The 18,309-nt window shown below is 44.3% G+C and overlaps 3 protein-coding genes across 3 annotated transcripts; 2 read left to right on the top strand and 1 right to left on the bottom strand.

The window, feature by feature from the left end:
* The first annotated feature begins 4,399 nt into the window (after window positions 1-4,399).
* Window positions 4,400-5,767, top strand: LOC122613575 (protein windbeutel). Its single transcript, XM_043787804.1, has 2 exons — window positions 4,400-5,004; window positions 5,119-5,767. Exons 1-2 carry the CDS (start codon window positions 4,729-4,731, stop codon window positions 5,614-5,616), a joined length of 774 nt encoding a protein of 257 aa, XP_043643739.1. The 5' UTR covers window positions 4,400-4,728; the 3' UTR covers window positions 5,617-5,767.
* A 457-nt stretch (window positions 5,768-6,224) lies between these two features.
* Window positions 6,225-6,854, bottom strand: LOC122614508. Its single transcript, XM_043789073.1, has 3 exons — window positions 6,795-6,854; window positions 6,423-6,743; window positions 6,225-6,362 (listed from the first exon to the last, which is right to left on the bottom strand). Exons 1-3 carry the CDS (start codon window positions 6,852-6,854, stop codon window positions 6,225-6,227), a joined length of 519 nt encoding a protein of 172 aa, XP_043645008.1.
* A 7,027-nt stretch (window positions 6,855-13,881) lies between these two features.
* LOC122613929 (serine-rich adhesin for platelets) lies at window positions 13,882-16,211 on the top strand. The gene is made up of 2 exons (XM_043788352.1): window positions 13,882-14,095; window positions 14,150-16,211. The coding sequence occupies exons 1-2, from the start codon at window positions 14,093-14,095 to the stop codon at window positions 16,175-16,177; spliced, it is 2,031 nt and encodes a 676-aa protein (XP_043644287.1). The 5' UTR covers window positions 13,882-14,092; the 3' UTR covers window positions 16,178-16,211.
* Window positions 16,212-18,309: the final 2,098 nt, after the last annotated feature.

The raw sequence follows: 18,309 nt of genomic DNA, 5'->3' as shown, positions 1-18,309 counted from the left end.
GTGGCAAATTATTGCATCAACTTTGGCCCGTTGTTGCCAGTTTTTGTTGTTCTTCGCCGCAGCTACAAAGTAATGGAATATCTGAGTACGCGACCAGAACATTAACCCGCCGATGCATCGATCCGTTCCCTAATCCCCAGCTGACATCCGCAGCGAAATCAGTGCAAAAAATCAACCGCATACCCTGCAATTTCAGGTATTTGCGCCGCGACGCGACGTCGCCAATTAGATTTGATGACCATTTGCGCAGCAAATGCTCAAATGTTATAAAACAAAAGTCCAGGAGGGCGTTATACTGGCAAAGCGAAAAAGAATGTTAGGAAATGTCATGCGAATTGTGCGGCGTTGCAGCCCCCAAAAGGCGGTGGCCATCCAATTCTGCCACATGAAACTGCAATTTGCATGTCTGTCTGCCAGCTCGAGTTTTCACCTCCCCACCACCCACTCGGTTAAGTAATTGCCCCCCCGTGGAAAATGGTCAAGCAACAAGTTGAGGTGATTATTGGGAGTATTCGCATGGGCGGTGTTTTTGTGAAAGTGCAGTTTACCCCTTTGCCGCGGGCTGCTCTGCATTTGTTTGTAAACAAATGCCCTGACCCCGGATAGAATGGGTGCAGTGTGGCAACGCATTGGAAGTCCTTTTGCTCGGAGCGGCAACAACGCATGCGCCCTTCGAATTTCCCGCCTCAACTGTTATACCATCGTTTCCCCTGAGGAAAATCCTGTGGGGGAAATGGTCAGTGGATGAATGCATTAGAACGACAGCAGAACGATCCTTATTCAAAGGGTACTGTGTACGTAATGCTGTCAGCAATAATATCACTCAAAGTTTAGTTTAAACAAGATATCAGATAAGGCAAACATTTATCTGAATACTTTTATCTTAAATGGAATATTAGTGCCTTAAATCATAAATGTTGTAACTGGATACTACAATAGTAAGTATCATCGCCAAAAGCAAGTACAGTTTCCCCTGGACAACCCAATTAAATCCCCAAACTCAAAGCACCTAAATTACCAATCCAACCCACTCGCACCACTTAAGACACATTCATTTTTGGCTAATTAATAGGCCGCATGCTAATGGAATTTTCCCCTCGATAAGGAAAACCAGTCAATCGCTCAAGAAATTACCATTAGCTCCATTGTCACTGGAATATGTTGAATGAAGGCAAACGAATTTGTTTGATTTGGACCGCGCTTTCTTGGACAAATATTGAGAAAGCGTAATTAGCGCAGAACACATAATAATGCATTCGAGTGATTAATTAGCCGAGGCAACTCATACCCGTCATACCAGTGGAAAATCATTGAGCATTTAAGCACTTCCCTCAAAATTCCCAGCACGCAGTTGGCATAAAAGTCGAAAAAACAAATTTGCAATCAAATTGGAAGACCGCAGCGAATAAAAGAGTCCCAGGCTAACTGACCAATTCCGTTTATTGGGTGCACAAATATTGAAAAGAAATTTGCGCTAAACGCCTCAAATTGCCAGGCTGATAGCCGCACGTATCGAAATGGCAATAAATGCAAATGAAAAGCTATAAACACGATATCCCGGCCTACGTCTGTCCACCCTTAACCCATAACCCATAACCGCTAACCCTTAACCCTCTCTCTCCCTCAAGGGTTATGGTTATGAACACCCAGTGTGTGGGTTAACCAAAAGGCATTTTCAATAAATACCAATTATGATGAGCACAGCCTATTGACCATTTGGCTGGCCATTCGACTTTGGCAGTTTCGATTCGGGCATGCGAATTATTGTCGAAGTTATTTTTCCGGTTTTGGATTTGGTTTTCGGGGGGTGGGGGAGGTTGGAACATATGGCCTTTTTCAGGTGGGTCATTCCATGGCCCATTTATGGAATTATGCCATGGCATAAAAATTTGATGAGCTTCCACTTCACAAGTGCCAGGATCCCAAATGAAAAGTTTACAGTAAACGAGACCGGGGATTTTCCATGATTCGAAATCGCGTGGCTTCTTACGCAAGTTGGGAACTCGAATTCCCCCATCCCATTCGCCCCCACAGCACAAGAACTCCATCTATTTTCTATCCAAATTGTCAGTTGGCCAGTTGGCCCCAACATTGCATGTCTTGGCATACGTGGGCCATGAAAAATTCATGGCCCGCCTTCAATGTACTGCCACATAATTAGACTGTGGGGCTGCCAAAAAGTAGAGGTTGTCCTGAAAGCCTGATTGTTAATAGATACCCTGTTGAAAAACTCATTTGCAAGGGTACTGTAATCTGAAGCAGAAGAACTTTCGTAGGGTTATAAATAATATTTTAATAATTTTTAAAAATATCACGACTTTGAACTATTTTAAACATTTGTTTTATATGTAACACATTTAAGGTGGGAAATGAAAATGTTGCATATTCTTAATATGTAGTACTATAAATGGTATAATTACTTAGCTTGAACACATGGCCGAGTATACCCCGAACAGAGTACACTACACGGTATCCAAATGGAGCACCTGTGCTGCAGAAGGCGATTAGCTTTGACTATTGGCCGCTGTTCGAAACCCAATAGATGTGGTCTATAAAAAACAATGCCGCAATCGTTTGATTTCCGCGCCATGATTGCAGCCGTTCCAGGTCCTGAAATTTGCGCGCTTATCATTTTAATGTCGATTGGTCAGTGCCACCCCCTCAACCCCCTTAACTCCCTCATCCCCCTCAGTTTCGAACCCCCCCGAGGGGCCAAAGGGGTCGTTTCGCGTAAAGGTCATTGTGTTATTAGTGCCGCCGTGACCAAACTAACGCAAAAGTAGCAGCATTTATATTATTAATGCCTCATATGGGGTATCCTGGCATTGGAGGACTCCAGCATTGGAGGACTCTTGAAGGTTCTTCGCCGGATAATACCCATAATTTGTCTAAATATAATCTAGGTTTTTTATTTTTAAAACCCAAGCAGGATTTACTTGACGTCCAGGGGCAAAGTGTTCGAAATAAAATGCCCGTCACGGCAACTAATTGAAGGCTATGTTGGAGTATGCCAGGCGACTTTGCCATGATGTGTTTTGAAGGCCTTTCGACTGGGGTGTACTTAGCAAATTGCTTGTCCTTTGTTGCTGTTGCATAATAAATGGACTGCAAACACAAGTGCGCCATGAACCGCACACACACCGCACCGAACTTGGACTCCATTTTTTTTGCGCGCGGCCCCGCAAAGAGGTCAGCAGTACAAATAGAGCACCTACCGACCGAGCGATCCAATCCGGTAATTTCGGGCCTTTTGTGCGATTGACACACGCATGTCGGGCCCCATTACTGAATCTCCATCAGGCATTACCTCCGGCCCCACATCGCCAGTTAATTCCTTCGGAAATTGCGCATTGCCGGTTGGATTTTCCTTGCACCTGACGCACCAATCGAACACCCAACCTCCCAACCCCCAAAACCACCCATTCACCTATTCACCTATTTACCACCCCCTGCACACAAAAGACACACGCCCATCCATCAGGAAAGATAATTTACCAGTCGGCCATATCGATCGTGTGAAGCTCACAACGCTTTTCCGTACCTCCTTTCCGAATTGCGTGCCGTGATGTACAATTTTCCGTAGAGTGGACAAACGAAACCGCAAATGGAAAAACTAAACCAACTATTTTGGCCGCCAAAGGGGGCGGCACCATTTGGCCATCGGTCGCTTTTTTTTTTCTTGGTCGGTTTGAGGTGACCAACATGTGTGCCGCATACATGAATTATTAATTGACAATTGCCGAAAATGTCCATTAACCAGGACAAAGGGGAGGGAGCATGGCATTGGGGGTGGCATCTAGTGGCGGGAAAATTTCAATTCCTGGCTAATGAAAATTATGGCAAACGGGGTTCGTTTTTCCATCAACTGGCAGGTGTTTTCATACCTCTTAGCAAAACTCTACTGAAGGGTCGATCTGCTTCTATGTCAACTCAGCGCATCTTGAGATAATTTATAAGATATTTATTTAGTTTAACTAGATATTTAAAACAGTTTCAGTTAAAAGAAAATAAATGATGTAAAAAACTAAACTAAATATTTAAGGAAAGCAGTGATTGAATAGAAATTAATTTTATTTATATATAAGTAAATACATTTAAGGGGTGTTCGCAATTCGAAAGACCGAAGAAAATAAACGCAAGTACAGTTGCAAATTACCACTTCCTGTAGGCTTCGCTTGCACTGCCAGTTTGGTGAACATGGCTAATTGCCCTGGTTTAATGTAGCATGCTCTATTGGCCAACTGATCGCTTTTGGCCGAAATGAGTTTTCTATCAGCTTGGCATCAATGTTCATACCCCAGCTATTAAGATGACAATTAGTTCTACGTTTAAAAGTGACAGTCAAAAGCGAGGGGCCCGCATTACATAATAAATCTCCCTACGAGTGTTACAATAGACCCACAGCCCAAACAGCTGAACTAACAACAAGAGTTGGTCAACGAAATAGCCGGTTTTGAGTGAGAGAGCCGCTTCTTTTCACTGACGTGTCATTCAACTCGATCGAGAAATTGTGGAGCCGAGAATTTTCAGAGTTCCAGAGAGTCCAGAACTGAGTGAGTTGGCCAAAGCAGCCAAGGCAGCCAAACAATTTCAGCTGAGCGAAGCGTAAACTGGCCCAGAACTCGCATACAACTCCACCGCTCTTCTCTCGCTCGTTTTTATCCAGTTTGCGCTGGCAATCGGCAAGAGTAGGGTCAAGTTCAGAAGTCTCTAGTTTTTGCCACGAAGATGATGCATATTCTGGTAACGCTGCTCCTGGTCGCCTTCCACGCGATACCCTCCACCTGGGCCGTCACCTGCACGGGCTGCGTGGATCTGGATGAGCTGAGTTTCCAGCAGACGGTGGAGCGATTTCCCTACTCCATAGTGAAATTCGATATCGCATATCCGTATGGGGAAAAGCATGAGGCCTTCACCGCCTTCTCCAAATCCGCCCACAAGGCAACCAAGGAGCTGCTGATAGCCACCGTGGGTGTCAAGGACTATGGGGAACTGGAGAACAAGGTGCGTTTGTTATGGATTCCTAGGACTTAAGTTATGTAGTAATGCTTATTTGGCGTCCTGTATGTGGAAACTTTCGTTTGGAAACTTACTTGATTTAATAATTTCCTTTGCCAGGCTCTGGGCGACCGCTACAAGGTCGACGACAAGAACTTCCCGAGCATCTTCCTGTTCAAGGGCAACGCGGATGAGTACGTCCAGCTGCCCAGCCACCTGGACGTAACGGTGGACAATCTGAAGGCTTTCGTCGGTGCCAACACACCCCTGTATATCGGTCGTGATGGCTGCATCAAGGAGTTCAACGCGTTGCTCAAGAACTATGCCAATATGCCCGATGCGGAGCAACTGAAACTGATCCAGGAGCTGCAGGCCAAGCAGGAGCAGCTGACCAATCCCGAGCAGCAGCAGAACGCCAAGGCCTATCTGATCTACATGCGCAAGATCAACGAGCTGGGCTACGACTTCCTGGAGGAGGAGACCAAGCGACTGCTGCGCCTCAAGGCCGGCAAGGTCACCGAGGCCAAGAAGGAGGAGCTGCTGAGGAAGCTGAACATCCTGGAGGTGTTCAGGGTTCACAAGGTCACCAAGACCGAGCAGGAGAAGGAGGAGCTGTGAAGTGGTCAAACGAATATTTGTTAATATGAATATTTAATAATATTTATACATGTCGGATCTCGGCAGAAAAATGTGCATGTACAATTTATACGAATTAGAAGTCTATCATCCAAATAAACGCAGTTTTTTATGTTGTATTATTAAAAACAAACTCTTATATTTCCATGTTCCATTGCCAAAAATATTTAAAAGGTATGCTTTAACCACGAAATGGTTGGCTTTGAAATTATCGATTTGAAATTAATTGATTTGGAGTACAAGAATCCTTTCGGTAATTATTTTTTTGCTCACGCCCATCGATTAAATGAATCTGCTGAGTTTTTAGGAATTTAAAATACCTTTAAACAATACATAAACTCTACATAAAAGTACACGTTATACTCATTTTGTAAGCATAAACCTTTAAAATAGCAGTAAGCAGATACAAATTTAGCTGTATAATAGAAAAAACGTTTAGTGATGCATGGTTGAGAGACAAAAGTGCGACTGACTAATTGCAAGGTAATAAATTTAAATACTATTTTTGTTTGTAAAAACTGGTAGCTAAATATGGATTTACCAACAAAATGATTCAAATGATTAAAGAACCTTGTGGTTAAAAATCCTCCCTAAAGGTGAAGTACATATGTATTTACGTAGAGTTGCTTTTTACCATCGAATATGAAATCCATTAGCACTCCATAGTCTCCTGGGGGCAAAGGTACTGGAAATTTAGCGGTGTGATAATCGCTAAGCACCTGCAAGCCCTAAAAATAAAGTAAAGGTTTTAAATTCACTGATGACCAATTCGCAGTTATCACACTCACCTCATAAGGACATGTGTGATTCAGTGTAGATAAATCCTTTATGAAGTTATAAAACATTTTGATGACGGGATTATGTTTTTTTCGCATAAATAGGCAGGCGTCGACGGTGACGTCAAACAGAAATGGCTTATAGCCACTCAATTTTTTTACCATTCTGACCATTTTGACCATTATATTGTTAGCTGGATGCAGAAGTGTTGCATTTATATTGACGCTGGTCTTGTTTCGCGAGTAGGCCTTTAGTCGGCAATAATGGAAAACGGCCCAGGATTTGTTCTTTGATTCACAAACAACATTTGTCGCTTTAATATACGGCGCCTCCTGGAAAGAAACTATTTAGTTGGTTTCAAAAATAAGATTTCTTACACTTACACTGCTTATTAGGAAAAGTGCTGCTAAAAATACTCCAGGAAGGATAACGTTAGGATTCATTGCTGATATACATACATATGTACGAGTACGAATGCATCTGAGCAACAATGTGAGACTGAAAGAACACAACTCCTGTTTTTCGCTTTAGTGATCAAATATAACAGCTAATGAAAATGTAATATCACGCTCGATTGGATCGCTTTTAAAAATACATAATTGTATTTCACTTTTTTAGTAAAGCTTAATTGTTTTAGAATAAATCTATTAATGCGTATACATATATATTTTTTCAGTTCTCTTGACACGAAATCGATCTGTATTGTTATATATATACTATAGTATATATGAAGCCCATTTGCGAACTGTGACATTGTTCACATAAATATTCTTCATTGGCAAATGGCTTTTCAATTTACTGTGTGAGTACTTGTGAACTTGGTTCATTCCCCCATTCGCAAAAATTAAAAGTTACAAAACATGTCATTAATCAAGTTAACAAAGTGTGTCTACTCAAAAGACGGTTTTGCTTTGCATTGACTTTGTAACAGGCATAAAATTAGAAAATCCACTCACGGCTATATTCAAAAAACATGTCAAGAATATTTGACAATTAGTGGGATGAGTTTAGTACTCTTAAATATACACTAATGTCTTCATTACCGCAGAAATGGTTTTTTAACGTATATCTATTTACTTTAAAGTATTTATTTTTGATGAAGCATGTTTTTGCCTCTCAAAAATATAGCTATAAATCGCTAGATGCTTTTAGATGCCAGCACAAAAGTAGGCAACACAATTTGTCAGCCCAAAAGATGTGCATGTGCAGTGCTAAAGAACTATTGCATACTTATGATCGCAACTGCAGTCTAGCGATCTTTTTACTGTGTCCCCATAAAGCTTTGAAGAAGGGCAACTGCCCCCACCCCCCGAAAACCGGTCGAGTGTTATACACTTAATGCACTGCTGCGAGATGGGGAGAGCAGGCCGTCTCACTCACACGATCGTGTCAAGGCGAATACGAATATTTATGGCATGCTGGTTTTTTTTTCTTTATAAATATGGCTGCGTTGGCCGTGCAGTTTTCTCGTCTGCTCGTTGGCTTTGGGGCCTAGGGGGATGGTAAGGGGAATATCAGGGGGGGTGGGGAGTTGCTGTTCTGGTGGCGCTCTGCCGCCTATGTGTCGGTGCATGTATCTGTATCTGCGTCCGTAGCTGCGTTTGTGTTGGCGTTGTTATCGCTCATTTTCACTTTAATGTAATTTTTTGTGTGTGCACTCTATGGAGTTTGCTCTTTTGTGCACACGCTGAGTTGGGGCCGCCATATTTATTTCTGTTCGAAATCAAAACACTGGAAAAAAATGTGTAATTTTAATTTAGTATATGGTGCAGAGACAAATTCCAATTTGGTTGTTTTAAAACCTTCAAATTTTCAATGCAAAATTAAATATTTTATAATTTCTTATTGTAGTTTGCTATTGAAGAGGAATTATTATTGTGACACTTCGACAAAATTCAAAATATAAGACCCTTGCAGATACTGATACTGCAATAATACTTTCCAGTTGATACTATTTTCTCCCAGTGCAGCAATAAACGCACTAAAAAGATGCGCGCTGTTGTTGTTTTCTGTACGCGAAAGTCAATGAACTTTTTCGGTGCTGTCTACGCATTTTTCCGGGCTCCGCTTGTTTGCGATAACTATTTGGGTGCACTTTGTTGTGTATTTTGTACTTTTTGTACGGATACGGACACAGCTACACATACAGATACACATGCGCCCAGGGGGAGCAAAAACCGAAATGTATTTACTTGGAAGGGAATGTGATTTCCTTATCGCTGGCACTGCACAAAAAATCACAAAATCACAATGAGCACCCGCCTTTGGCAATTGTCTGGCCTTTCTTTCCTTTCGATCAGCAAGCAGCAACCTTTGACCCGCAGCTCTGCCAATTGGCAAGTAAAAAGCGGAAAACTCAATTGGAAAATCAGCATTCTGCTGGTGCTGGCGAAAAACCAAAGAAAAAACTATTTTCACACACTCGCAACCGCAGATTAAACTCGGATTTATCTGTGAGCAGGGAAAAGTGATGCAAATATTTGGTTTTCCACGCAAGTGCATACATCTCTGGAGATCGATCAATCGACAAACCCTTTCTTTGGCCTGGGAAATCAAGAAAATCACCCACGCAGAAATCGAAACCCATACCTTAAACCCCATTCCCTTCAATATTCCCCTGCCCCCCGACTGATTATCCATTCACCCCATTTTATGCACCTGGCAAGTGCGCAGTTGTGCGGCTCAAGGAGTGCGTAAAATGTGCAGACAGGACAATCAGGAGCGGCAATCTGGAGCATTGGAAAATTGAGAAATTTATTGTCGCCGGCTAGACCGAAAAGTCATCATCAAGCGCAATGTTACAGGTTTCGGGTCCAGCCAAATTGATCTCCATCCCAACTCATTCCATAGTCGTACCATCTTCCACTCCATCTTGGCCATCCGGGGACTACCTGCTGGGAGATTTACGTTTATGCATTTCATTTTGTCGTTTTGTTCAGTCGTTTTTCGATCGTTTTTTTGGCCATAAAACAGGTTCGGGCCACAGACTCTTACTTTATCAGCCGCTGCAGATCGCTGCACATTTCAAATGTGCATCCCAATCCCGACTTTTATTCCCTTTTCCCCGATTCTAAATCCAATCGCAGCCCAATCGCAGTTCTAGTCCCAATCCCAATCCCGGTCCCATTTCCATTCCCATTCCCATTCCCAATCGCTGTCTTCTTACGTCCGCGATTCAACACGCCTACAAGTTGTCAACCCATAAAAAGTCAAGAATGCACTGCAAAAACTTTCTACACCAATATGGATAGATAATATAAAGAAGGTATATAAGTAGTTAAGTAGTAAGTAGTTACTTCTTAAAGAATCTGTTAGATCATATTATAATAATAATTAATTCATATAATATCATATATAGGTTTGCTTAAATTCGAAACCCTTTAGTTGTCAGTAATTTAAGTATGCTTCCATTTTCTAGCCTTATTTGCAAATGACAAAGCACAACTTGTTCTTCGCAGTGTATGAAATCAATCGAAGGAGTTGGGGGGCTTGGGATCGCCGCGAGGTCATGCCTGAAACTCATAGTTATACTCGGCAAATGCACAAAGTGTGTAATCCCCGACCCCAGCGATATGAAATCTGGTCGGTCGCCAGTGACTTTTGGCCGATGCGATACGGGAGATGCTGGGCCAAGAAACCCATTTTCACGACTCTCCTCCAACTGTGTTGATCGTTTTTTGTTGTTGCTCTTGCTTTTTTGCGGCCAGTTTTCTTGGTGGTAGTGGTAATAGTGGTGGGGCCAAAAACCTGCACAGGTAGTCTGGCTAACAGCTCTAAACCCGATTTTCCTCATCGCGTAATGCGTTTTTCGGACTCGCACACACGGGCTCTTCGAGAAAAATGTTTCATTTTTAGGGTTTTTGCTTTTCTCCAGCCTTCTTTGATTGCAGTTTGGGGCAGCTTCTCATGGCTTAATTGGTTGAAACGAAGTGGGCGGGGCGGCGTCTTGGTCGATTGGCGTTTTGGGCCTTCAGCGTCATCGGCCATTGCACCGAATGCAGATGCGTTTTCTGGTGCCTCCAAAGTCAATGACTCCTGAGGCATTTACCGTGGGCTTCCAAAAGAAACGCTTGACAGATTTACAAACCAATGCATATTACGCAGAGAAACCAATTTGTATACCAAATTAATTAAATATTATTAAATGGATTTTGAAATGATGTTTCATAAAGAGTTTAAGTCATATATTGCAGCTGCAATTTGGACAGAGAAATATTTAAAAATGTAAATAAATATATATGTTTTTAATCTGAAAGATGTTCATATACCAGACCCAAAATTTGTGTCTTGATGTGAACTCCAAACTTGGGTTTTTCTCAAAACGCCTGGGAAAGCGGCGAAATGCAAACCGCCATAACAGAGAAATTCACTGATTAAGATTCATGGGTGATCTGATAGGACCAGCATGGTCCTGCGAAAAGGTAAACAACCCTTTAGTCCTGCAAGGAGTGGCAAGGAGCTCTCCACCGCTGACCCTCATGCGCAGATGGATTATAATTAATGTCGAATAATTGGCGGAAATTTGTTTGCCATTTAATTGTCGGACTTTCACCACTCAGCACGCGGCACACTTTCCCCCTCGCCTCTGCATTTCCAATTTATTTTCACAATTTCTCAATCAATTTCCCTTTATTGACCAAGATGCGGGCGCAGCCAGCTAAATTGGTGAATTGCAATTGCAACATTTCGTCGTCTTTTGGTCGTTCGACTTTCCCACTTTTCCGGCGGGTCATTGACTCCCCCCTTTCATTTGCTTCACTGTTTTTCGGGAGCGGCGCGAATAAAATGAGCGAGGGCATAGCTTTTCCGCCATTCCCATTTCCATTCCCATTCCCATTCGAATGCATTCCCAGCGGAAATCCATAAATAGTTCGTGTGTGTGGGTGCGCCGTTTTTCACGCAGACGAAAAAGCGAGGAAAAGCAGGGAAAAACCAAATGAATGCCAGAAAACCTGCATCTTTCGCGGCGCGATTGCTATCTGCGATCGTCATTGTCCTTTGGTCAGGATTGGCGGCGTTCCCACCGACACGGATTTCCATTGTCAAAGAAAATACACTCTTTTTTTTATATCAAAATCGAAATCGAGAAAAAGTCAGGGTCGCAACAATAGGGTCCACAAAAGTCAGAAATCGCTTAAGGTTAACACATCGCAAACAATGCTGGATGAAATCGGGGAGCGGGGAACGGGGAACGGGGAGCGGGACAAGTGTCGCGACCACGACGAGGGTTAAGAAAATGGAAAACCTGTTTGTATCATCTTGTATCTCGTAAGTCGTATCTCCGTTCTGGACAGCCTGTACCTGGACCTGGACCTGGACCTGCTGTTTCCATGCCGAGCCCAATCCTAATTGAGGGTTGGCTGGGGGCATCGAGACGAGAGCCGAGTTTCCACGCTCGCCACGGATGCTGAGTCAGCGGCAATTGCTAAAAAAATAAATAAAATGGAAACGGAGGAAGGTGAATTGCCGAGGGATCGGCATCGGCAACGGAATCGGATTGGGATTGGGATTGGGCTTGGGATCCTGAGAGCTGCAAGATCGCGTAAGCACCGGGCATCGAACAATTAACAACTGCAGGTCTGCAGGTGCCGAAGACAAACAGCAAAAGTCACATACTCCACAACACAGGCGGTGCACAATGGCCACAGTAAGAGTCAGTAAGAAAACATTAGCCAAAGGCGAGGGGGAAGAGGAAAACGGAGGAAAAGCAAGGAAAATGCGAGCCGTAGGGGGGCGGGGGAAAAGGTCGCAGGGAAAACACGCACACACACACAAAAGGAGGATAACTCGGTGACGGGACATGCGAGTGCACATTTTCGTCTATAAAATTTATTCGCATTAATCGCCGTCAGAGATAAAATTAACGAAAGAGAATGGCCAAGGACGTGGACGTTTGTCGGGGTGAGAGGGGTCAGGGGTCGGGGATCGGAGCTGGGACTCCGAGTCCCGGGATGATAACGCAATATTGACACCTTGGCACCAAGGCAGGTAGAACCTGCGATAGCCGGGCATCCTGCGACTCCAGCGATTCCGTGAGTGGCCCTTTTGTGAGTGCCCCTGCCTAAGGAGCAACAAATTTGCAGCATGGAAAGTCCTTGGTCAAGGATATGGGTCGACAAACGCAGGACTGTACCTAGAGCTCTGTGAGACGGAGGGGTATATGATAGTTATGAATATTACATAATGGTTTAGTGACGGACTTATCCCTTGAAAAGTATTAATACGCTTTTTAAGACAGCTCCAAAAAAATCCTTTGAGTTAGAAAATATCCTTAGTTCCTATTGGGCACTTTTTGAAACAAGTGCAAATATAAATATATCACACTAGATTATTTCCAAATTAGTAGCTGAAATTGATAATAGACGTCGTTACAATAAATGTTCCTATTATATCCTTTTATGAAACTGAATATATCTTAAGTACAACTGTTTAATAAAACAAACAAAATAAGTGTTAATAAGGATTCAAGAATCGTTACAATTGCTACTACTACATAATCCTTCATATTTATTTTCAATTCAGAATTTTGACTGCTTCTTGTTAATTTGCATTATTGATTGGGATTACAGTGATGAACTCCATTTTGTAGGATTTTTCCGGAGAGTGCCCCGTGTCTATTTTCGTATTTCCGTAGTGGGCCTGTCCCACCGCGGTGGTTCGCAGATGGAAGCGGAGTCCTGTCCTCCAGTGGATGGGTGGTTTGGGTGGCTTGGGTGGTTTGGGTGGTTTGGGTGGTTTGGGTGGTTGGGCGGCTCGACTGCTAGACAAGCAGCACCGCAAAGTGGAATGAAGCGTATGCGTGTGTAATTAAGTGCGCAAAAAGACGCAGTAGGCTGTCGAGGTGGGCGGCGGTGGGGGCGTGGCCGTATATCTGTATTTATGGGACACACTTACACATGTATGCAAATAGGAAAAGCGTGTTGTTGTTGCCGTTCTACTCCTTGAAGGTTGTCCGTGGTGGTGGTGGATGTGTCGGTGGGTGGTGGGGTGATAAAAATGTTGATGTAAATTGCAAAAAGCAGTTTTTATGTCCCATTGCCACATTTTCCAACTGCGAGGTGTGGGGCATACAAAAAGCTGAAAGCCTGTGAAGTGGTGCAAAATATTATAAATATTCGGTGGATGGGGCACATATTCTGTGGGGTGGTGGATGGTGGGAGGGCATGGGTGGTTGGTTGTTTGCCTCCATTCGCTTTGATGTGCCATTGTTTGCTTTAGTTTCGGTGTCTACTAATGACACGCATTCTGATTAACCAGCCTATAATTGCTGCCCTACTGCTTACTGCTTATCGAGGGTGTAGAAATAAGCAGGATTCTGCATAATACATAATAGATAGTTGTACTAGTAGTGACTTTTAATTGTGCAATAGCCCAGGGGTTAACACAGTTTTGCATCCCTGGCTGGAACTTTTCCGATAGTGTGCACTAAATGGCAGTAGGCTGTGCGATAACTGCACCTGTCAACTTTACTTGTCAAGCGGTGAAATATATTCTCCATCACAAAAATTGCTTATAAAAGTGGAAAGGCAAAGGTCCAAGGTTTAGTCCCTTACATAATCGTATTCCTCGCGAATTCGAAGTTACATTTATGTAAAATCGAAAGAGACAAGTGCTTAAAGATCCAAACTACTCAAAAACTTGTGAAATACACTCCTAAACTTATAATAAATTGAATAAAAAAATGGTGAGTACGTAAGCTAGTTACTGAGGGAGCCTCTAGAAATGATTTTATCGCCAGGCTACTACTACCAAATCGCTTTCTGTGAAACTGAAACTGCCAAATCGAGTGCAACCCGAGTTCATACCGCAGCACGGCAGGGAAGGTCGTTACACCAATAAGTTGCACTACTTCAAGAAGCACTTGCTGGACGAGGCTCGCAAGAAGAAGTACGCGTTGGACTTCTTGGAGCCCGTGGACACGGAGGCACTGAAGGTGCCCACATACTACACGGTTATCGACCGGCCCATGGACATCGGTACCATTCTGAAACGAGTGCAGAACAACTACTATAGATCCATCAATGAGGCGATTGCCGATTTCAAACTCATCATTCGCAATTGCTTCATATTCAATCGCCCAGGCGATGTGGTCTATCGCAAGGGTCAGATGCTGGAAAAGTTTTTTATTCGCAAACTGAGAGCTTTGCCGGCTGGCCCCGAGGTACCCTGCAACAAGGATCCCAAGGCGACGGGCAGATCTCGGACGAATGTCAGAAAGATGGTCAGTTCCGCACAAACGGAACGCAAGTGCCGAGATCTACTGAAGAAGTTGCAGAGCTTCACCAATCAGTCGGACACCACGGCGCGCAACTTCTTCAACACCAAGTGGGATTCGTTGCAAAAGAAGCTGGACAGGCAGTACTTTAAATCCGTCCATGACTTTTGCTTGCACGTGGATGGCATCTTCAGGAAGTACCACGAACCGGCTAAGGTCATCTACGAACGAGCCTTCAATCAGCCGGGAATGTGGTGTGCCTCCATGAACGCCATGCCCAGCTCATCGGTGCACTCAGCTTTGGATAAAGCAGATCTCGATGAACTACTAGCAGCCGCCAAGTTAGCGGAAAGTGGCCTGGTGCAGTGCCTCCAACTGGGGGATACCTGGGAGCCTCTGCGGGCCAAGAGCTTGGTGGAGAGTTTCAGTGGCACCTTAAGCAAGATGATTTCCAAACTGGAGGCAGGTCATCAAACTTCTCGAAAGCCATCAGCTAGCAAGCGACAGAACTTGAGCCCCAAACCGAGCAAGGACCTAATCCAAGGGGAATTCAAGCCAGCTAAGGATCTGCTGAATAGCACCGAAATCGATAACCTCATGGCAGTGGGCACTGAGTCCTCGGATGATGAGAGCATCGTTGCCGCAGCGGAAGTCACGGACGCGGACCGACGTGCCACCCAGAAACTATTTGCCAAACTGCCGACGAACGCCATGAAGGAGATCATTCACATGGTGCAGCAAATCGAGGGGTTTTCCTCGGAGGTCTGCGGCGATCTGAGCTTCGATGTCAAGGCTTTCGCCCCCGACACCATGGTCCTGATGAAGAGTGCCGTGACCAAGGCGATGCGGGCCCACAGCAAGCTGAATCTCAGGGACATGCAGCCCTCGGAAAAGGAGGGACTGCAGCGCACCCTGCAATCCCAGCTGGTGGATATTACACGGATGCTCAACAAAAATCGGCGCCGTTCTTGTGGTCCCTTGATCAATTTCAGGACTAAAAATAATACCACCAAAAACATGGTACGCAAACGTCCAATTGCTCCGCTGTCCGCCAAATTGAAGCCGCCAGCGGGAAATGTGGTGACTCCCAAGTTGGGAATGGGTGTGGGTGAGAGTCGCAATCTGAGCGATAGCAGCGACGACTCCTCCGCAGCAAGGAGTCCCGTGAGGAAGCGGCCTGTTAGTGCCACTCCAACGATGAATCTCCCGAAGGTGGGTAATCCGCCGCAGAAGAAACCCTTTGGATCCCCAAAGTTGTCGGTCGCTGCCGAACTCCACATGAGCAGCAGCAGCGAATCGGACAAGAAGTCCAAGTCAGGCAGATGTTCCAGGTCCAGGTCCAAGTCCCGAACCAAGTTAGGCACCAGGTCAAGCTCCAGCTCCAGCTCCAGTTCGAGCTCGAGCTCCAGCTCCAGCTCCAGCTCAAGTTCCAGCTCGAGTTCCAGCTCATCTTCGAGCAGCAGCTCCGATTCCAGCAGCGATTCCTCCGAGGATGAAGGAGGAATCCCTCGTGCACCCGAAGGACAGCCGGGAATGGCCAAGTCCGCTTAAGACATCTACGTTTGCATTTTATATCCATCACATTTGTAACACCTTTAATATAAAAAATGTATGAGAATAAACTTTGTAAAGCAATTAAAAACTGTGATGTGTGACATTTATAGTTGGACAGCAAACATTTAAGCATAAATTCAAAAACTGAAATAACAATTAACGCGTTTATAATTAGAGAACCCATTATTTCCTAAACTCCGGCGCACAAAAAGCCATTGACACATACGGACACAAAAACACGAAGAGGTTTGGGAAATTGCGATCAGAGATCAGTGATTTGGCATCGCCGATCTGCGCTGTCTTTGCAACGATCACGTAGACCGGCAAAATTTTCACGAAAAATTATGCAAATTTCCCAACTTTCTCACGATCGCAGCCAGAAAAAGGATAACGATGCTCGCAGTACCTGACACCCAGCAGTCAAATTAGAGCGGAGATCACGCAGATCCTGTATCTCGCGGCGGAAGGAGTTTTTCCACAGCCAGGGAAATTTGCATAAGATTTTCACTTGGCGAATATAAGAAAGGGGAAGGGCGAGGATGCACTCTCATTTGCATAAGGAAACTCGCATTGCGAAACTGCCAAAAGGACTCAGAGAATGCAAACGAAAGTGAAAATGGGTTGGAAAAAGGGAAATGCCACAGAGACAGGGGTTAATTACGGGCACAGTGGACGGCGCCTCGTCTCACAGCATGCCGACACGCTCGCACACCTGAGTCCTGCGGCCCGAGTCCTTCGTCCTGCGTCCCTTGGCCTGGCAGCAGGGGGTTGAAGAGGGACGGCACTATGGCAATAATAGTGAGCGTCGCAGCTCATTTGCATAAGGTCCACAGCCACATCCACACACACGAGATGTGCATGCAATTTAGTTGCCCAAAAATTATGTAAATCACTCGTGCAAAAAGGAGACTTTCTCACGCTCCTCGCTCAACTCCTTCGGCAATGTCCTGTCCTGAACTTGGAGGCATCGCGGTCCTGGCTGATCTGGCATTTCGGGGTGCGGTGTTTGGGTTTCTGCACACCGGGCAACAAATCAATTTTGATCGATTTTAATTTGGCCTTCGATTGATTTGGTCATTTGCATATTCAGGGGATCCCTATTTTCGTGCTGATTATTATGCAAATTCTACACCGAACTTCCTTGACTTAGGACAATAAGAAGCTGATGGACTTCCTTAAGGAAGGGTTATGCCCTTTTGCGAAAGGCTTGATTTATGCGAATTTTTGTTTAGTCGAAATAACGATGTATTAAAGGGAAACCTTCTGTAATGTATATGGTTTAAGTTACAGTTTATTTTTGGATAATGTTTCACTGACTTCTTAGTACAGCTTCTTGGTAGGTTTCTCTAGAGTTTCTTAGTTTCTTATGCTATATATCATATTTTTAAGAAAAGTAAAAGTAAGCAATACAGGTGTACAAATTGAAATAATATTATAATAAATATGCCCAATTCCATATTTTGTTTTGCAGAATTTTCGCACATGATTCGCTGGCTGAAAACCACCTCCTCTGACTCAATCACCACCACCCCGCGCACAACCCCTAAAGTGCGGGGAAAAGTTGCGAAATCGCCACTGCGATTCGCCAAAAAAGCAATCGAAGAGTCACGGCATGTTTGCGAAAATTGCACGGGCAGCCAATGCCAATGATTTCCACACCCATTTGCCAGGACTGCCAGGAGCAACCACCGGAGGCAGAGGGAACATTTTCCGCAGGAAGCAGGATATGAACTTTGATGTTGCCACTGGACTACCAAAGGCGGACCATAAAAAAATCCGCAAAACGAGGGTTGTCTGTCGTAAAGTACTTATCGAAAACACCCCAAAACACCCTCCCTCCGTGCCACACCAACACACACACACTCACGCACACTCGCACACACACGTAGTGTGCATTATTAAAAGTGGATTGTGCGTGTGCGAGTGCGAGTGTCTTGTATCTGGCAATTTTGCAGCAACAACAAAACGCGACAAAGGGCCGCATGCAAATTTTTTTGTAGCAATCAGCCAGGGGTTGAAAACTGAAATGAGCGTACAAACGAGCAAACGAAGTTAGGAAAAAAACCGGAAAATAAAGCTAAAGCTGCAGCAGACGTCGGCCAGACGGGGAAACCTTACGATATTATATA

Source organism: Drosophila teissieri, chromosome 2R, assembly GCF_016746235.2.
Source record: "Drosophila teissieri strain GT53w chromosome 2R, Prin_Dtei_1.1, whole genome shotgun sequence".
Classification (NCBI taxonomy): domain Eukaryota; kingdom Metazoa; phylum Arthropoda; class Insecta; order Diptera; family Drosophilidae; genus Drosophila; species Drosophila teissieri.
Note: the sequence above shows the minus strand (reverse complement) of the source record. Positions and strands in the feature narration are given on the sequence as shown.

Coding starts and splice junctions, on each gene's coding strand:
- LOC122613575 (XM_043787804.1), top strand. CDS start 4,729: ATGATGCATATTCTGGTAACGCTGCTCCTGGTCGCCTTCCACGCGATA. Junction 5,005..5,118: donor ATGGGGAACTGGAGAACAAG/GTGCGTTTGTTA, acceptor TTCCTTTGCCAG/GCTCTGGGCGACCGCTACAA.
- LOC122614508 (XM_043789073.1), bottom strand. CDS start 6,854: ATGAATCCTAACGTTATCCTTCCTGGAGTATTTTTAGCAGCACTTTTC. Junction 6,744..6,794: donor CACTTTTCCTAATAAGCAGT/GTAAGTGTAAGA, acceptor GTTTCTTTCCAG/GAGGCGCCGTATATTAAAGC. Junction 6,363..6,422: donor ATCACACATGTCCTTATGAG/GTGAGTGTGATA, acceptor CTTTATTTTTAG/GGCTTGCAGGTGCTTAGCGA.